The sequence below is a fragment of the Poecilia reticulata genome, linkage group LG10 (genome assembly GCF_000633615.1).
Source record: "Poecilia reticulata strain Guanapo linkage group LG10, Guppy_female_1.0+MT, whole genome shotgun sequence".
In the NCBI taxonomy this organism is placed as follows: Eukaryota; Metazoa; Chordata; class Actinopteri; order Cyprinodontiformes; family Poeciliidae; genus Poecilia; species Poecilia reticulata.
The window spans coordinates 14,856,313-14,876,540 of record NC_024340.1 but is presented as its reverse complement, the minus strand read 5'-3'; the positions used below and the strand labels follow the sequence as shown (position 1 = coordinate 14,876,540).

The 20,228-nt window shown below is 38.0% G+C and overlaps 1 protein-coding gene across 10 annotated transcripts in view; it reads left to right on the top strand.

Moving 5' to 3' along the window:
• dlg3 (discs, large homolog 3 (Drosophila)) overlaps nt 1–20,228 on the top strand; it is a 109,484-nt gene that overhangs the window by 46,670 nt on the left and 42,586 nt on the right. For 6 of the 10 annotated variants that reach the window (XM_008420772.2, XM_008420771.2, XM_008420778.2 and 3 more), the window contains 8 exons: nt 9,977–10,030; nt 10,382–10,432; nt 12,781–12,905; nt 13,792–13,961; nt 14,050–14,186; nt 16,072–16,216; nt 18,026–18,188; nt 18,917–19,042. In XM_008420772.2, the coding sequence (XP_008418994.1) occupies nt 9,977–10,030; nt 10,382–10,432; nt 12,781–12,905; nt 13,792–13,961; nt 14,050–14,186; nt 16,072–16,216; nt 18,026–18,188; nt 18,917–19,042 (971 nt within the window). The remainder of the gene's footprint in view (nt 1–9,976; nt 10,031–10,381; nt 10,433–12,780; nt 12,906–13,791; nt 13,962–14,049; nt 14,187–16,071; nt 16,217–18,025; nt 18,189–18,916; nt 19,043–20,228) is intronic. The other 4 variants (XM_008420776.2, XM_008420777.2, XM_008420769.2 and 1 more) reach the window with 3 other exon arrangements.

Genomic DNA, 20,228 nt, shown 5'->3' with positions numbered 1-20,228 from the left:
CCAGTTTTCCTCACTACATTACCAGATTTTCCATACTCATCTCTACATATTCCTTTAAAGAGGGGCAGACAGACTCAGGATTTGTTGTGATTTGAGGAAATGCATGTGTGTATCTGATCTTGGTAGGGAAGCCCTGAAGACGACGCGCAACATCCACTTTATGCCTCACGTCTGAGCTGCATTAACTGCAGTGAGGCAGCAGTGAGAAGTTGGAGAGATGAAGGAAGGGGCGGTGGCTGAACAGGCTTCCCAGCCAATACCATAGAAGCGCTGGTTGCCATGGGAACACATTGATTATTTAACAGTTTTGGATGAAGCCTCTGCCCTGCGCTTGCCAAGGTTTACTGGGAGTCTTTGTCGCTTTACTGTCCCGAGGGTCTGCAGCCAAGCGAGCGCCGCATGATGCAACGCGAGCGGGACATGATATGCATGCACGGAGACGCCGAAAGACAAGAGACGGTCCCCGCTAACGAGACATGAGATTGATAAATGGAGAAGTGTGTTGGACAGATGGGTGACTGGACCTAAGGAGCAGGAGAAAGAGAGTGCTTTCATCACTCCTGTTGGTCAGCAGGGACTTGTAATAATCTCACGCTGGGGAAGCAGTCTGGACTTACTGTCATTGTCTGTACATGAGGTCTCTGCGTCTGGTATGCTCGCTTGCTTCAGCTGCTTTTCAGCCCAGGGTGTTTACACGATGTTGTGCCAAAGCTTCTGTAATCCTACAAGTGAAGGGAAAAAAACCAAGTAAAAAAACAAGTATCTGTTTGTCCCTCACAAATCCTTGATGCTAAATCATTTGGGACGTCTCTCAGTAAACATGTGATTGCTATCTGATGAAGAAATAATAATTGTTAAGCCAGAAACGCTCACAGGATCCATTGTGATTGGATCAGCTGTCTTGCATTGTGATTGGATCAAAGCCAGCTGTAAGTTCCTTCCATCTGCCATCTGCTATAGTTGCATTATTAAGAAAAACATCTGTCTTCAAAGTTAAAGCGGTCACGCTACTTCGTCACGTTCTGCAAGATAGCATTTGTTCTTGTAGAGAGAAAAACGTGAAGGACTTAGACTGATGGTATTGCTTTATTTGAATCATGATGGTTGCAGTGAACTAATTCATCAAACTAAGGTGGAACTTTAGATCTGGTGATGAGGGAAAGTACACAGTGATATTGTCGGTGCTTATATTTACATACACAACATAAAAAGACACATAACCTTGTCACTGTCTGGCACTCTCAGGTACCATGCTAATCTGTTGAAACAATTATATATGAACACAAAAAAATGTCCAGTCATGATTCTATTCAGGAAGGAGCAGATTTTGATAGTAACTAGTTACATTTACTTGAGTAACTATTAAAAAATTTACTTTTAGGAGTATTTTTTTACTATAGTGTACTTGAGTAATTTTATTATGAAGTATGGCTACTGTCACTCTTACTGTGAGTAACTTCACTGAATGAAGAACAAGCTTGTTTTAACCAAAAAATCAACTAGATAGACACTCACCTCAAGTGTTTCTTAAAGTTTCATAAGCTTTGCATTGAAATAAATTAATTTGGAAAACATTTTCTTTCACCTTATATGAATTATTTTTATTTTGGTTTATAAAATACCCAAATTTCCACATAATTGTATAATTTGGTTCCGTCTGATGGTGTCATTTTTAGATATTAAATGATTGATATTTTGATCAGTTACTCAGTACTTGATTCACCTTTTTACCAAATACTTTTCTTTACTCTTGAGTAATTTCTTGGACGGCTACTTTTAACTTTTACTGAAGTAAAAATATGTTACAGTATTGCTTCTCTTGCTCGAGTGCAGTTTTTGGCTGAGATGGAGACAAATACAGAGTCTCTGCTCCTGAGATCCTGAGATGAACATGCTTTTGTGCAAAATCTTCAAATCGACCCCAGAACTAAAACAAAAGACTTTTTATAGTAGTTAAACTGGTATGAATTTCAGCAGAAATGTCTGCGTACAAATCCCAACGAAGTGAACCAAGGCCTAGACTATTCCACAGCGATTTCAGAACCTGCTAAAATCATACAGAAACTATTACTATAATGTATTCCTGCTAAAGTTGGCTCCTCAGGTGAGATGTGTAGCTTAACAGATATTAGACAAGCCCCACGGAGCATTTCTCATCAGGTTTGTTGTGTTTAATGCAGCTTTATTCATCTAAACTAGAGTTACACTAGTTTGTAGTCTGCTGTAGAATATTGGACAGTCCAGGTATTGAAGTGCAGCTGATCATTTGCTAATATATTTGTGTTCAAATAAGCAGTTTCTGTAAAAAGATGGCAACAACGGTGGTGTTTGAAACATGTCTCTTCAGGTTGGCACATGTTGCTTTTATACCTTTTGTCAAGTCAGGAAGATTTTAGCAGAGTTTGGTGAGAGGAGCAGCAGCTGATTTCAGTGTTGGGGACGAAGGAAAGACATTGTTCTTATTGAGGCAAACAGGGATTTATCTCAACCACTTACATTAAATTAATACTTAATGTTGAAAAATTCAAATATGTAATTTTGATATCAAGAGTTAAATCTAAAAAAAAAGTCTGAAATCAGTTTAGGTTTATCATCCAAAATAAAATATTAAAAAGTAAATTCATTTTAGTAATTTTGTTAAAGTATAACTAACATATTGATTTATTTTACATTTAAGTGATACATTTTAAGCATTTTAACTGTTGGTTTTGATACAACTAATTACAGAGGACCGTTAAAAATATTGTTTTAAAGAAAAGTCAGAATATTTCAAACTATGTCACCCTGTTAATATCCCCCAAACTCATTAACGAGCTTTTCTTTACAATCCTCTCAATACTGTGCTTTTCTGTTTCTAGTGTGCCTTTTTCTGGCACAGTTTTTCCCTCCACTCAACTTACAACATGCCGCGATAAAACTTTGAGTCCATCTTCATTTGTGATCTTTTGCCTTCATTGCCTGATTGCTGAACAGTTTTAAATTTACTGAGTTTCCCCAGGATTTTGAAGCCCGTAAACAAAATCTCCATATTAAAAATCACTTTTTAGTGGTTTAATCTAAATGTAAACAAACAATTTAGGTTTTTATTAGCTCCAAGCCAAAAAACATCAAAATCTACATAAACTTTCAAAAAATACATCTTGTATAATAAATTAGTTTAATTGTTGATTTGAATTACTGAAATTATTTAATGTCTCTCTATGTAATTCCCATTTATGAGATGAACCTGTAGTATTACATAACAGAGACTTCAGTAAAGTCCAGGTTTGCTGTTTAGCCGTTGACCTACATCTGTAATCTTTTTCGCCACTGCTTTTTAGATGTTGCCTGACCCACATTCACCTGCAACACACTCCAAACATCCCTATCCTCTCCTGATCCTCCACCAGCCAATTGGCAGGAAGATGAAGATCATTTCAGTCAGATTCTGTCTTCAATTTGTCGTCCTCTGAGGGAACATTTAAACACAGCCTCTCCAATAAACCGGTCAGATGTTATGGCCGTCAGTCAGCCATCTTTATGCTCTTTATGGGATTACGGAGCCATGAGGGCAGTGGGATTGAGGGCCTTTCCAGTACGATTGAAGACACATGAACATTAATGATTAAACAAACCCATGTTGTGATTGCTCCTGCTGAGATTACGTTGCATTATTCCCCTCTGTTTGCTTGTTACATGGGAATCAGGTTGTGGGATTAAGCTGCAAACCCAGGTTGTTATAATGCTGCTGCATGTAGGTGCGGTGATCCCACAGGGCTTCAGTGCTCCGGTATGATTGCTGGGATAAGCACCGCAGCCATCATCTTGCAGTAGTGTGTTTTGTCACATGTTGTCTCAGTAATGGACTGAGTCAGTCATTCAGGGACAACAGTGGTCAGTGTGTTTCCTGTGTAGCCCTGAGGCGTTGTTTCATCTCTCTTTTTTTTTCCCGTATCAACTTGGTTTTATTGTTCTGATTTAAAATACCAGCTGTCATAAACTCTTCTGCTACAGATGTTGTCAAGATTAAAATCACTTTGGGATTTTTGGGGGCATCTGATTGGGGTCTTTTTACCGAAATGTACAAGCACAACTGTGACCATCTGTTAGTCCATATGCAGATTACAGCGAAGGCCCGATAGTGCTGACTTGGGGAGGGTAGCATCCGCAGCTGTCTGGAGTCATTGCGTTTCACCACTGAATGGAGCGGCCAGACCTACAACCCCACATTTCCATTAACAGCTACTTCCAGAAGCAGGAAGCTCCAAGCAGAGAGGAAGGAAACGTTGGAGAAATGGAGGAAAAACTTATGGCAAACCTTTGATGACATCTTTTAGAGCAGTTTTTACCAGCCCTGGTCCTCAAGGCACACTGACCTGCATGTTTTAGATGTTCCTCTGCTTCAACACACCCCATTCAGATGATGACAATTCAGCAAAACCCTGTTAATCAGCCATCAGTTGAAATGGTAACACTTTATTTGAAAGGCTGTGCATAAGACTGACATGACATTATCATAAACATGACATAACAACGGTCATGGTAATGAAGGAATGTTCATGAATGTTTGCTACGGCTGTCATGAAGTGTCTTTCGGTAAATTATGACACTTTTAATGGACTTTTAATGCAAATCTTAATATAACTTTACATTAAAAGGATCATCATTGACCAAATAATGCAAAGTTTACACTTTCAATGGACTTTTAATGCAACTTTTTGTGCCGCTTTGCATTAATAGCGTCATTATTTACCGAAAGACACTTCATGACAACAGCTGTAAACATTCAAGCAGACTCCTTCATGTACATGTACATGAAGGAGTCTGCTTGAATGTTGTTATATAATATTTATGACAGTGTCATGTCAGTCTTATGGACACCCTTCAAATAAAGTGTTAAAAACACAGTGTTAGTGTGCGTTTGTGTCTGATTAAAAACAGAGACTTTAATGGTGCATGAATCATTTATGGAGGAACCAAAAGGTAAAACCTGGGTGCAAGAGGCGATTCCAACATAACAAAATTCTTATTACAAGACCCTTGCAGTTAAAATAAAAAAAATAAACATATGTACATTATAGCTCAATGGTAGGGGCAGCACAGGCTGGTGGGGTGGCAGAAATGCTCACTAAATAAACTTATCGCTCCATTTGAACTTTTTTAAAGTTTTCTATTGGTTTTGTACATGTCCAGTCAGTAAATAGTGGGAATCACCCTGTATTGAACACAGTGTAAGCACTGTAAGAATACACTAATGATACTGATCTGATTCTCAATGTCTCTAAGTTACATTATTAAAACATGTATTGTAATTTTTTGCTAAATGTGCTTCATCTACGAAGTGTGTGTTTATTTTCAGGTGTATGTAGGGAGAGTTTGAGTTAGAAATTATTTTTAATCAAATGAATTTCAGTCTGTTTATACAGCACCAATTTACAACACATTATTGTAAAAGTCCTTTCAATTCAATCAGGCTTGCATCCCAATTCATCCTGGTTCAATTCCGTATTCAAATTATTTTTTAACGTTTTCTGTCCAAGGAAATCCAGCAGACAAAAACTGAGAGAAAACAAAATTTGAAGTTAATAAACTGCAAATATTGCAAATTGGAGAGTAGTGGGAGAAAGTAGCACAGTGATGAATATTGGTTAATCAAAAATCAATGTTCATGTCTTTAGCTTTAATATCTGAGTTCATTTTAGATGGCTGAGCTTCACTGACAGATGTGATGATTTGTCACTTACTGAAACTCGTGTTACATAGTTTGTTTTGTTTAATTGTCTGGACCTAATGAGGATTTGACATTAATGGAGGATCTGAAAGCAGAGCTTTAAGTATAACTGAAGATTAAAATTGCACCTTTTGAAAACAAAATGATATCAATTTCCACAGTTACTACCAGAGATCAAAAATCTGTGAAATGCTTTTTTAAATCATTAGAAACCCGTGTCATATTTATTTGTAGCAGTACTTTATAGCCACTACCTGGAGCGGTTTTCTAAAGTGAGTGAGTTTTGGTCATTTCACCATGTTTGTCCTTTTTGGTCACTTTCTATTCTCTTTTTCATAATTTTTTTTAAAATTTATAATTTTTTATAATTTTCTAAAAGAAAATGTGGTTATGCATGTGGTTATGGATCTTAGATGGTTATGCATCTTGCGGTTATGCATCTTGAATAAATAATTTCTGGCAGCAGAACGGTTGTTTGATTTATCGTATTTTATAAGATTACCCTTTCCAAAACAGAGATCTGAATCACATTCAGCTGAAAAAGGTTTGATGTAAAGGCTGCAAATAAATAAGCAAAATAAATTGACACACAATTGTTTGTTTGTGCACAAAATGGAAGAAGGAAGGAAGGAACAAACTGTGTGTATAAATTCAATTAAAACATGTTCTCTTGTCTTTGTCATTTTGAAGAGTGGCTAAAAGAGATGGGCCTCTGTGTCACTTTGTATTTTTACCTCTCAAACTAAAAGTTGATTACTATTGTCCATTACTACTTAAGATATTGTAGACTCTTTGATCGACTTTAAAAACACATCTCTGGAAAAAATGAAGAGGCCCCTGCACTGAACCCCATAGAAAACCTCCTGTTTATTCCACCAAGTATTGATTTCTGAACTGTTACAGAGTTAAAACATTAGTTTTGTTGTTTATAAATGGATATGAGCTTGTTTTCTTTGCATTATTTAAGATCTGGAAGCACTGCATCTTTTTCATTATTTTGACCATTTCTTATTTTCTGCAAATAAATATAAAATTTTTGCTTGGAATTATAGTGACATGTTGACATAGAATAAAAGAACAATGTAAATTTTACTCAAACACCTATAAAGAGTAAAATCAGAGAAACTGATCATTTTAAGTGGTTTCTTAATTGTTTTCCAGAGCTGCATATACTTTTTAAAAGTTTCTTGTCTTTAGGGAGATTGTGGTTGGCAAAGATGGAGGAACTGCTGATTTTTGTTACATTTGTGAAGGGATCTTTTTTTCCCTTGTACGTTTTTCCTCGGACGTCGAGTATGCTGCTGCAGTATATAAGATTACATTATTTTAAGCCTTTTTACTCATCTTTACCAGGAGTATTCATATGTCTAGAAAGGACTAGCAATGCTACTGTGAGTGAAGGGTAAGAATGAATGCAGTGGAGAAAACTTAAGGAAAGATCGGTACATATCTGGTTGGACCTCCAGAGACCCATCATCCCCAGGCAATGCTGTCAGCATCTCATTAAGCACAACATCCCAATCAGTCAAGGAAAAATCTAACCAGTTGGAAGATGCAAACTGTATCCAACTCACTCTCCTCTGCTTCCCTCTGCGGTCAACCTGCAGCCCCAAATGGGAACACAAACACCAGGTGGCACAATGGAGCCAAGCTGACAGCATCATTGTTTCTTTGTTGTTGTTTTTTAAGTTTATATGCTGCACTTGATTTTAGATTAAATTGCTTCTTGAAAGTAAAAAATCAGTGCGGTTAAATTGGGACAAAAACTCTGATTAAATATTCATACTTTATCCAAAATCATCTTTAAGACTAAAATGGAAGGAGTCTAGCAGAGGGTTTAGAAATTGCAATAAAAAATCAGCATATCATGCATTAAATTAAAATTTCATGAGCAGAATTAAACAAAGGTTACCAGCAGGGGTATGACTAAGAATGAGGGTTGTTGATTAATCTGATATTTGGTTAGTTTCAACAATAACAACAGAGCAAAAGATTCATCACAGTGTGACATATTGATGGCCTTAAAAGATCCAGTCGAGACAAATTAAATGGTCATCAACCTCCTGACTGAAAAAATTACCCAACACTTTTGTTTTTCTACTCTGCCAGCAGTTCAAAAGCTGAGTGTTGTTGAAAACAGATGGTTGCATACACTATTTAAACCAATAAAAGTGAACTACCTCCTCACTTTTTAAGTTTATTTCAACTGCTGTAGTAAAGAGAACAATAACTTTTTTAAGTGTTTCTACATTCCCAAGTCTTAAAAGTGAGCTACTATGCAAAATTCATGTTCTGCATGTTTTTATACTTCCATTTTGGTCTCAACTATTTCTAAAAGAAGCCCAACGGCTTAAACTACTACCCATCTGCTTTTTGGCAATAAGTTAATGTTTTTTGGTATCTGGAAAATTAGCCATTTCAAAAACTTCCTGATATTTAAGCCACATTTACCAGGCACTGCACTGTTGCCTACCATCCCAGGCGGAGCGCCATTGTGTTTGGTCAGCTGGTTTTACTGCTGTATGCCCTGTACAATGCCTGCTTCACAAACAAATGTTTTTTTGTTGACTTACCATCCAGAAATCACCTGCCGCATTATTGTTGGTTGTGCAGGAGGCTCCATTTCTGCTTTTCTGCAGTTGTATAATTGTTTGTAACCATTTCCACGTGCAAGTATAAACATTGGGTTGGAGGGGTGAGGCCAGCAGCATAGCATCTTGCTTAGATTGTTTAGAGCTAAAGAGACAAGAGGCCCTAAAACAACTCAAGCTGAAATTTCAAAGTAGGCTGAAATAAGCAGATTAAAATCTCATTATCTAAGAATGATTTTGTGCAGCAAACATGCATTGAACATGTTTGTGTAACACATAGATCTATTCTAACCTGTTCAAGGAATCACAGCAGCAGGTCACCTTTAAGTTTACATGCCATAATACTATGTCTTTAAAAATTGAAGGAAACCCAAATGACACAGTTACTCATAAAGCAACATAAAAAAAAGTCAGATTACAGTTTGGAAATTCGCTCAGGGACAATGATCTAAGCAATATGAAACAAAACTTTGAAGTGTCGACCATTGTTAGAGTTGGAGGAAAACGTGGAAGACCGTCTCTGTTGTGGGCATCATTCTTTGGGGTGTTTTACTGCTGGAGGGAAAAGAGAATTAAGTGGAAATGTACAGGAAACATCTCAAAACATCAGGCTAGGTAGTTAAATCCACAAATACATCTTCGAAATTAACATTGGCACTGTACCACCATATTAGTTCCAAACTGACTCCAAGTCTAAAAATATATATATGTGCATTTTTGAATTTGAAGGCAATTCTAAAGAAAATAATCTCTTGCTCATTATTCATTTAGCAACTTTAAATAATTCCTAATGTACAAACAGGAAAGCCTTAGTCTGATTTAATGTTAGAGTCAGAAACTAAACATTATGTGTTTGAAACAGTGTCTGTAAATATATGGATTCAACTGAATCATTACTGATTAAATCAGTCCATCCAAGTATAGATTTCCTTTATATACACTGTTAGACAGTTAAAAATCATTACAATTATTACCAGAATTTGCAGACTGTAAGATTCAACACCACCACCAGAATTATTGCATTTAAAATCCCATTCAGTGGAAAAAACCTTAAAATACTTTTGCATCATCGAGTAAAAATAAAAGCTTCACTAAATGGTGGATTGTTCAATACAAAATATCAATAAATGACAATTTGAAGGTTCAGTTTATAGATGGAAACAAATATTTTAATGTCGTTTTGCTCTCTAAACCATTAGCGCTCAATTAAACACAAACTGCGATCATAAAGGTGTGCTTGAATGGAATATTTGGTCGCCTGATTTGTTTCGTGGGACATGCTAATAATATATTTGGCGTGTTGCTCATAACTGATAAAGGTTTTAGTGACCAAGTGGTGAGAAATGTGAGTTTATCACAATTAATCACAATACCAGTCATATACCAGACTGGTGTAAACGTGTCGTACCGTAAGCGGAGACACAAGCGGGTTTGTTTTATGAGGTGTGTGCAGCGCGTCAGGCTGTGGCAGTTAATAAACGGCAGTCTCTCCAGCCCAGTCCTCATTCTCGGTCCTCACACCTTCCTCTGACTCGTCCCTTCCTGCGTTCGCAGTCCCACCGAGCCTCGTTGGCGGTTCCTATGGCATCCCGAACACTACTGTGCATACTTCATTACGTCTGTGCCTCTTCCAGCCTCGCACACCGAGCTAATGTGCCTCTCTTCATATTCACAGGCCAACCCTCCCCCCATCATTGTCAACGCAGACTCACTAGATGCAGGCCCTTATGTAAGTATCTTTTCTCGCTGTCTGCTGTACAGTAAGGATGCGTCTTATTCTGACTTTCTGTTCTGCATGGACGTGTTTGTATGTTTGTGTGTGGATAAAAAGCCCTCCCCCTCATAGCGTGAATGCCTTCTGTTTAAAGCGCGTTCTCCATTGTCACATATGCCATTTTGTCTGCTTCTAACACCATTTGGAGAATGCATTAACTCTTGTTTTGTTAATAAATTCTTTATGGCTCTTTCTACAAAACAGAAGCTGTTAAAGATTTCACCCACATTTACTGCTTCTGTTTTATTTTTCTAAATCTAAATATTCATCATCCTTATTGTGACGTTTTTGTTTTTGTTTCAACAGGTAAACGGAAGCGACGGGATGTATAAATATGAGGAAATCATTTTAGAGAGGGTAAGTTGTATTTCATTCTTTGATGTATTTCTTGCATAAGGGATTTCTCCCCACTAGGTGGTAGCACGCGGCTCATTCTTTGTCAAATGAGCTTGAGGAACTCACATAAAGCTTGATGTGTGTACAGACGGAAGAAACCTGTGTTTGTGAAGCTGCTGATCGTACATAAGTACAGTAAATGACTCTTAGGTGTGACGTTTCATGCGAGTAAGAGGCAAGTCTTTTTATATATTCCATCTGCAGACAGCAGAAATGAAAAGTGCTCTCCTATCTGCTCCTCTTAGCAGGAGCGGTTCAACTTGAAGTGGGGGAGCTTTACGTTTCCACTCTCATTATTCCACCTCCATGTTGATGTATCTCTGAATAAGTGCACAGCATATTTCTGGCCCGTTTACTTTAAAGTGGCATTTCTGCATGCAGAGTCGCACCTTTCAGGGTCTGTGGTTGTGCAACGTTCGGTGGTCCAGTATGGCTTCTCCTTCCTGCTCTGGAGCTGCACTGCTGTGAAGCCTCAGCCCCACTCTGTCCTAATTTGTTGCGACTGTTTCTCATTAATTATAGAAAATAATAAAGTGAAGTCTTTTCTCAGCTGTCTTGTTTGCTGCCTATCTCTGCGGCCACGGCTGTCAGATGCAGCACTGTGCCTCGGCCCGCTGGATCCGAATGGGGCCTGTGTAGTCAAAGGGATGAATATGGCTGGAGGTGGCAGTGTCGGTCTACTTTAAAGACCTACAGGCACTCAGTCATGCAACAGAAAATATTTTAACTGGGCTATATGTGCTGTTTGTGTGGTGTAAAAAGATTAAAATATCTTCTTTTGTAGAAAAATACATGCTACACACTACAAAATAAGTAATAAAAGTATGCATGAGCCATGCTGATATCGTGTCAGGTCAATATCAATATCAGCCAATGCTCAAAACTGCAATATTGATATCGTATTGGAAGTGAAAAAGTTGCATCAGGGCGTCTTCAATTAGATATACAAACTGTGTAAACATTCAGGCTCCTGATCTAAAGCTGGTAGAGAGGCATACCCCAAAAGACTTGCAGTTGATTCTGCAAAGTGTTGCCTCAGGGGGGCTGGATACAAATAAATACACTTTTCAGTTTATTACTTATAAAAATATGTGAAAAGCTTTCATAATATTCCTTCTACTATCACTTTTAAATTTGTGTTTGTAAAGTACGGAGTCCTATAGGGGACATGGGTATATTGTTTTCTTTTGCATTGTCTCACAAAAGTTTTATTTAAGTATAGTTTATTTAGTCATCAATTCATGCGACATCTTGAATTTTGAAAGTATTTCTGTTACAGTATAATGTTTTGTCATATATGTTAATATCTTGTTTGTGAGTTATCTGAAGTTTTATTTACTTTTTTCCTTTGGGTAAATGCAACAAACTGATTCCCAAAATGCAGAAGCAAAACAGTTAAAATTGGACCTCAAAAGGGCAAAATGAAGAAAATAAATAAAAACAATTTGGACTATTTTCACATTGTAATATAAACATCTGACAATTTTAGTTGTATTTGTTGGTCTGACTGTTTTTTTTTAAAGAGACGTTTTCATGTGCAATCCCGTCTCCATTGAAAGTTATTACAAAAACAAACATGCTGGTAAAATATCGATTATCAACCAGTTTTCTGTAGAAAAGAGTTAAGAATGTAAACATGTTTTCACTGAGGATCTTTAAAGGTGTATGCATAATTTTAAATTAACATTTATCACTGTGACTGCATACAAAATAGGCTGAGGTGTATTTGACAATGAATTGGAAGGGAATGCAAACACCGCAAAAATAAAAATAAAATTTACCAAGTATTTTTGGTCTCTTTTCTAAAGAAAATATCTTAGTTCACTTGAGGTGAGACAAAACTGACTTGGAAGTAACCTTTCCACTTGGTTTAAGCCAATAATTCTTGAATATAGATTTTAAAAACTAGATCTGATGGTAGATTATTTCACTTATAACAAGAAGTTTTCCCCATTTTATAAGTGAAATAATCTGCCAGTGGAAACATCAAAATTAAGAAACTATTGACTTAAAACAAGCCCCAATATTTTACTGAAAAGTTGCTTGTAAGTTAGTTTTGTTGTACTTGACGTGTACCAAGATTTTTGTTCTAGAAACTAGACCAAAATACTTGTTAATATTTTGTTTCTGCAGTGGAATGCAATATTGATTGTGAGGCAACGAAGAAGCAAAAATTTCCTTCAGGGGTCTCCGAAGTAATATGACAAGCCTGTAAAAACAATTAAAGTGGTATGAATACTTTTACACAGGCCAACATGAGCTGCTTCTTCTGCATTCTAATGAAAACACCAATCCCAACCTGTGTTCAGGGGAACTCCGGCCTGGGCTTCAGCATCGCTGGAGGAATAGACAATCCCCACATTCCCGATGATCCGGGGATTTTCATCACCAAGATAATTCCTGGAGGAGCAGCTGCTATGGACGGACGGCTGGGGTGAGTTCCCCTCCTTCCTCCCCACCTCGTTCATATTTCTTTTGCTCTTTTCGAGCTCAGCTGTGCTCTCCATCCTCCTCCTGCTCTAACCTTTCTGCTCACATCTTTAGCGCTCACCAACACCGTGTCCCGCCAGCCAGCGCTGTGTGGGAGGCAGCGTTTCTTCAGCTCTCTGCCTCTTGGCTCTGTGTGCTTCCTCAAACTTATGATTCAGTGCAAAAAAAACAAACAAAAAAAACCCCAGAAAGTCTGAGAGATGTAAAACATTATGATATGGAGTCCTCTGATAATATCAAACACGGGATCTTCCTGTGTTTTATGCATCAAACACAGTGGAGTCTGCAGAGTTGAGTAGTAATGAGTTACATAACACAATTACATTTACTTGAGTAACTTTTTTTTAACTTTTAGGACTACGCTCTACTTTTTACTTTTACTTGAATAATTTTATTATGAAGTATTTCTACTCTTGAGTAAAATTTCTGGATTTTCTACCCACTGAATGAAAAACAAACATGTTTTAACCAAAAATTCACCAGACACACACCTGCAGTTGTTGTTAAAGTTTTATAAGTTTTTTTGTTGAAAGAAACTGATTTGGAAAAAGTTTATTTTGCCTGATTTTGTAATTTTTTGTTACTTAGATGAATTATTGTCATTTTTGTCCTTAAATTACTAAAAATTTCCACTTAACTTTATATTTTAGTCCGTCTGATAATGTCATTTTTAAATATTAAATTAACTTTTTACCCAATAAAACCTTTACTCTTACATGAGTAATTTCTTGGACGGCTACTTTTTACCTTCACCTGAGTGAAAATATGTTAAAGTAGTGCTACTTTGTCCACCTCTGGGGGTTTGTGACGTGCATCTGAACCTCTCTCAGGGTTAACGACTGCGTGCTGCGCGTGAACGACGTGGACGTCTCCGAGGTGGTTCACAGCCGAGCAGTGGAGGCCCTGAAGGAGGCGGGGCCTGTGGTGCGACTGCTGGTCCGACGGCGGCAGGCCCCCCCAGAGACCATCCTGGAGGTTAACCTGCTGAAGGGCCCCAAAGGTCAGACTCTGGGACACAAACATAATTTGCTTGAGAGGCTGATTATTTGTACATGCGGTGACTGTCCCGCTTTGTGTCTCCCGACCAGGTCTGGGATTCAGCATTGCTGGGGGAATTGGGAACCAGCATATTCCTGGAGACAATAGCATTTATATCACCAAGATCATAGAAGGAGGAGCCGCCCAGAAAGATGGACGACTGCAGACTGGAGACCGACTGCTAGCTGTATGAGACTTCACTTCACACATCTGCAAACCAAAATACTTGATTTTTATTTTTAAGAGATTTGATCTCTTAGAAACCATGTGAGACCAGCGGAGTTTGTTGAGGTCTAGATGTTCTTGGTTGTTTTCTGACCTCCTGCATGAGTTGCAGATGAACTCTTTGAGTAATTTTTGTAGACTGGCCTTTCTCGAGAAGGTTGACCTCTAAATGTTTTTCTTTGTTAGTGAATAGTGGCTCTCATTGTGGTTTACTAGAGTCTCAATCTTTGGGAATGGCTTTGTTTCCTTTTCCCAGCTGCCATTTTAGAGATTTAATAGCCCTCTTCATGTCACCAGGGAGGTTTTATGTTTTTTTTGTTTTAAACTCTACAGATCTGATAGTTATCAGGTGTGGTTAGATGCTTAAAATACAATAAACTGTGGTTGATTACAGTTAATTTGATGATTTAACAAGGGAGGTAGCTATATTTTCACACAATCCCTACATTTAAAAACTGCTTTTACCTTTGACACTAAAATTTGTTTAATGGTCTGAGAGGGGGAATACTTTTTCATTGCACTGCAGTGTGTCGTGTGAAAGTAAAAGCTCATGACATCGCAAACTGCAGTAAATTTTATGCGAAACAACTAAACAAAATCCCAAAGCAATAAATAAAAAGCTCATTTCCTGCTCACTCCTTTTATTGGAATAATATTTCTAAGTAGCAGGCGAATGCTGATGATCAATTGCATTTGACTGTTTGAGTATTTGTTACACATATTCAAGGACGAAACACGTCAGCAGCGATTTTAGAGAAACTGTTTGAGCCGTTCATCAATCTGGAGATGGTTTTGAGGGCAATTATTACTAATGTAGAGTTCTTTGAAGGAATCTAATATAAAGTTTCTTTTGTGAACATTTGGCAAAAAAACCCCTAAATAAATCTACATAATAGAAGTCTTACTTCTTTGCAGATGCTTTCAAACAATATTTGAAAGCATCTCAAAAGGCATTTGATAAATTATACAGTATCAAATTAATTTATTACAAACACAGTTCTACAAGCTCTTAAATCTGACTTTCAAAGTTTTACTCATTTACACTTAGTGAAATGTCAGGAGTTATTGTTTATTTAAAGGTAGTTTAGATCTTATTTTAAGACGTGGTGTTAATGACCCAACGGCTTCCTACATGTTTTAATTGAAATGCTAAATCAGTCTGGACAAACATCTTCAAATCTTACTGACTCTTGTCAGTAATCGTAAATATTTATTTAGCATTTTATTAATAAAAATATACTTTACATTTTAGAAGTTTGCGTATCATTTATTATGCTTTTATATTGTCAAAAGTATAAATTGCTTTAACTCACTGAGAAAACAAATCACATTAAGATCATGTGACTTTCACGGTTTCTATGAACACATTCAACATGCAGCTGCATTTGATTCAAATTCTGAAAAATTTGAATCAAATGCAGCTGATAAATCGAAGAAAAATTTCCAGCAGTACATTGAATTTATGAATATGTAGAAGGTTGAGCGTTATTCCCTGAAAAACAAGTCTCATCAGTATAATTCACATGGATGTGATATTTTAAAACAGAACTGTTTGACTTCTTCTGCTTCTCCGCAGCATCTTTAAACCTGTTGCTTCAGTATTAACAAAACTATAATAAAAGGGATAAATGAAGAACTTCAGTCTGATCTTAAACACTTTAGAAATGCTCCTTTTTACTGCTGTCAATGCCACAGAACACAACATTTATTTCATTTTCCGTTTGCTGATGAAATGAACTCTCATGTTACCTACCAGCTATGAATCATTACCGTCTTAGCTTGTGTGACGGCTTTGTGATGTTGTCACAGCTCGTATTTTTTTGTTCTCTGACGGCCAACACATTCAGGTGAACAACATCGTGCTGCAGGATGTGCGTCATGAGGAGGCGGTAGCTGCGCTGAAGAACACCTCTGATATGGTTTACCTCAAGGTGGCCAAGCCGGGACCCGTGCATCTGAACGACATGTACGCCCCTCCAGACTACTCCAGCAGTACGTATCTGAATCGACCTGTTGGTTGAATCCTCCTCTCCTGTCCGAGAGGAAGACCTTCACAATACGCCTTGCATCTTTTCCATCTTCGTCATGAAAGTTTTTGTGTTTTTAGGAGTTGATCACTGTTCTCTGATCAAACTGCAATGCCCAGACACCCACATAGTGCATGTAGTAAATGCTTGTGCACACGCACGCAGTTTCTCCCACAGCAACAAGCACAGTTCTCTGCCACCCACAGAGTGTGGATGGTTTCTCACATCCCACCTGCTCATGAGAGCCCACGATCTTGAGCTGCAGCTTCTCAGATTTCAGCAGAGCAGTGATTTAATGTTACAGGAGACCAGAGTGGGACTCTCATTGATGGTGGTTTCTATTAATCTGTTCCAGTCTTGTCTTCAGTACACAGCATCCTCTTGTACTGCATTTAATACGATCAGCAAAGCCTTGGTTTAGAGAAATCTGCTTCCTAATACTTAGCTTGTTTGAAATTAGTACAGTTGCATCCAATGATGGTATTCAAATAAAGGCAGAAATTTTAAGAATGTTTTGATAGAGAATCGGATTAATTTATAAATAAAGATCAAGATTTTTCCACAGAAGAGCAGCTGCTCTGAACCCTCACACTGTTACTTTTAGTATTGCGTAAGAAAAAGTGATCAATTTTAATATATGTCACACATTTTATCCACTTGTGCATAATCTCAACTCACAACTCATATTTTACTAGACTGTTCTTTATGAGCATAAAGAACAGTCTTTCTTTATGCTGATCGATAAAGACAGACTGTTGGATAATTACATACACTAGGACTGCAATGGCGATAATATTAGTAAATAATGCAAAGATATCATTAGGTGTGATGTGAGCCTTTTTATTTCTTTTATCTTTTTCTCATCTGTGACCTTTGGCATTTTGGCCAACGTTATCTTTGTTCTGCGTGAGCGTTGGCTATTGTGAGACTCTGTCCAAATTTTAGTCAGTTGGACATATTAGCATAAAAATAAACTTCTCAACACTTGGAATAGCCAAAAAATATTACAATAATAGCATTGCATAAGCCTGTCACAATAAACTAATTTTACTGGATGATAAATTGTCCCAGATGTTATTGTGATAAATGATAATATTGTTGTTTTGAGACCATTTTTCAAATAATATGACAATCGCATAAAAATGCAATAACTCAATATCAAATATCTATAAACATTTAATCCTAATGAATATTTGACACTTGGATGATATTTTAAATATCCAAAGTAAAGAAACAAAACAAAAGAAATAACAAATAAAATTTATTATGAAGTCTCTGTAAACAAAATTATCCTTCAAAACAAGGTCTAGTTGAGACCAGAGCACCAGACTGCGGACTTTATCATCCAGTTTTTGGCAGAAAGAGACAAAAGAGAAAAAACGATAAATATTGCAAATGGAAATTATTGAGTTTGTTTTAATTTATCATACGATTAATTGATTTATTGCTTATTGTGACAGGCCTGGTATTGCACACTCGGATGAAGCAATGAGCATGAAAGAGTCTTCATGGATGTTTATAACTGTTGTCATGAAGTGTCATTCGGTAAATAAAGACACTTTTAATGCAACTTTGTATTAAAAGTGTCATTATTTTCCATCATGTTTATGACAGTGCCATATCATTATTATGCACACCACTTCAGATAAAGTGTTAGCCAAGTTTTTTGAAACGACCTTTACCCTAACAACAATAGATGGTATTTTCGATTTTCAGATGCTGTTTTACTTCCTGTAGCGCTTTTGTTTTAATCATTCTTTCTTTCCCCCTACTGGCCTGGCCCTCCCTCCAGCCTTTCCCACCATGGTGGACAACCACGTCAGCCACAGTTACATGGGGGCGATGGAGCCAAAGCCGGTGTACCCGCCGCCCCAGGTCACCCCGTCAAGGTACTCGCCCGTCCCCCGCCACATGCTTGGGGAGGAAGACTTCACGAGGTAAGTTCCAGTTTATCCCCACCACGGCTGATTCTCTCGTTTTTTTCCAATGCTGTCACAACAATAACTCTGAACAAGTCATAGTTGTGTCTGGCTGGTGTAACATGCCTGTGGAGCGCACCTGTTTCATGTTTCTGGGGAGTATCTTTCTGTTTCGTTTGGGTTTCTTTCAGTTGCCAGTGGCCTCCATTTTGTTTTAGCTTCACATGCATCGTCATGGGGATTCTATAGATACATGCTTGAGCAGTAGTTTTAAGTATCCTCATGAAGTGCTTGACGGTGGAAAAAGAAACACAGACTTAATTTCCAAATGTCAGCTCATCGGGGCCGTGGCGGTGCACACTACATCATAGCTGGACAGCGTGCGGTGGCTGTGTGCTGAGAGAAGCTCCTTGTCACTTCTTGTACTTGTTATGACTGTGTTTTAACCTTTGACTTCATATCCAGCTAGTGGATCAGAAGTAGCATTCATAAGGGCCTGATTGGACTGTCCCACGAGGCTTTGAGTCAGCTTAACCCAGAGCTCTGGGGAGAGAGGGCTGTATTCCCCCTGTTTGTTGGTGTGTGTGCGTGTGTGTTTTCCTGGGTGAATGTTTATGTTGCCCTGTTATGTCCTTGTACAATCTGTCTACATGAGTCGTATGAGTATTTGTCGCATCTTTGTTGGTATGTGTGCTTTCTTTGTGTCCTACACTTGTCCCGTTCACTGTGATTCCTGTACCCCACAGCAGGGCTGAACCTATTTACAGTGTCATCCACAAACCTGGGGATAGCAAGGCGCCCCAGGCCCACTACAGAGGCTTCTGTCCTTCCCCTGCTCCCCTGTGCCAAGGTCCACTCCCCTTCTCTGGCAGGTACTAACCTAGTCCACCACGCCTTACTTAGCTAACCCTCCTCTCTGTATCTCAGCATCTGGATCTGGCCTAAGACAGAGTAGAACCAGGGAAGAGGAAAGCTTCCTGATCAGCAGTAAATACTGCCACAGCTGTGTAATAAAACACACTATGATACAAGCAAAGACAGACTCAGAGGATGAGAACGACAAAACTATATGAAGGAGAGGGGAGGGTTGGAAGGGGTCGCAGGGTGACCTTTGTGATTTCCTGTTTTAGTTCTCTTTGTGTTTGCATGTAAATGTTTCCCTACCTCATGTGTATGTGACAGCTTCATGTTGGTGCAACGTGTGGTAGTGCCTCTTACAGTATTTCCAATGACCAACAGGGCGTTTGAGTCCAGTCGGAAAGTTTCATACCCTGTGATTGTGACTTCGGTGCATATCTTTGGACTGGAAGATGCATCTTTACTGAGTTACTCAGACCTAGGGCTGCACGACATGGCTGAAAAACATATCTCCATGTAAGCATTTAATATCAGTCGATATTGACCCAGTTTTCACTCCACTTTGTTGTTTTATACTTTAAGTGGTTATGAGGCATGGCGAAGAAACCTTAAACTGTCACAGCGCAAGTTACTTAACAAGTTGTTGCTAGGTAACACTAGTTACTCAGCAGGTTGTTGCTAGGTAACCAATGAGCGAGTGAGTTAGTTGATTCTACAAACCTTGCTTAGCCGGCCATGAGTGGTTGACTAAAGTCTTTTCTCTGCCTACATCTCCCAGAATGCTGTGCAGTTTTGGATTGGAGATTGCTCTTTCTTTCCTTTCTTTCCTTCTTTCTCTCTTTATTTTGAACAATTAAAAAAAATACATGGGGAAAAACACATTAGTAACAACTTAATATTTAAAGCAAAATTATTATGTAAAACAAAACACAAGTTGTTCAAAAAGGGAGCAGAAAGAAGCAAAGGTTTATCCTGTCCCTGAGTTCAGTGAAATCATTGAATAGTCTATTAGATGTGTTACATATTGATATGGATCACCTTTCTATCGCAGCGTATATTGATATTGATTTATTGTCCAGCCCAACTCACACCTGTTGTTTGACTTGTTGTTTCTTAGCGAGTTGCTGTTTGATCACTTTTTGAAGCTCCTGCAACAGGTCTGGTTTGATAATTGACTAACTTTCTGCACAGAAGTTATAA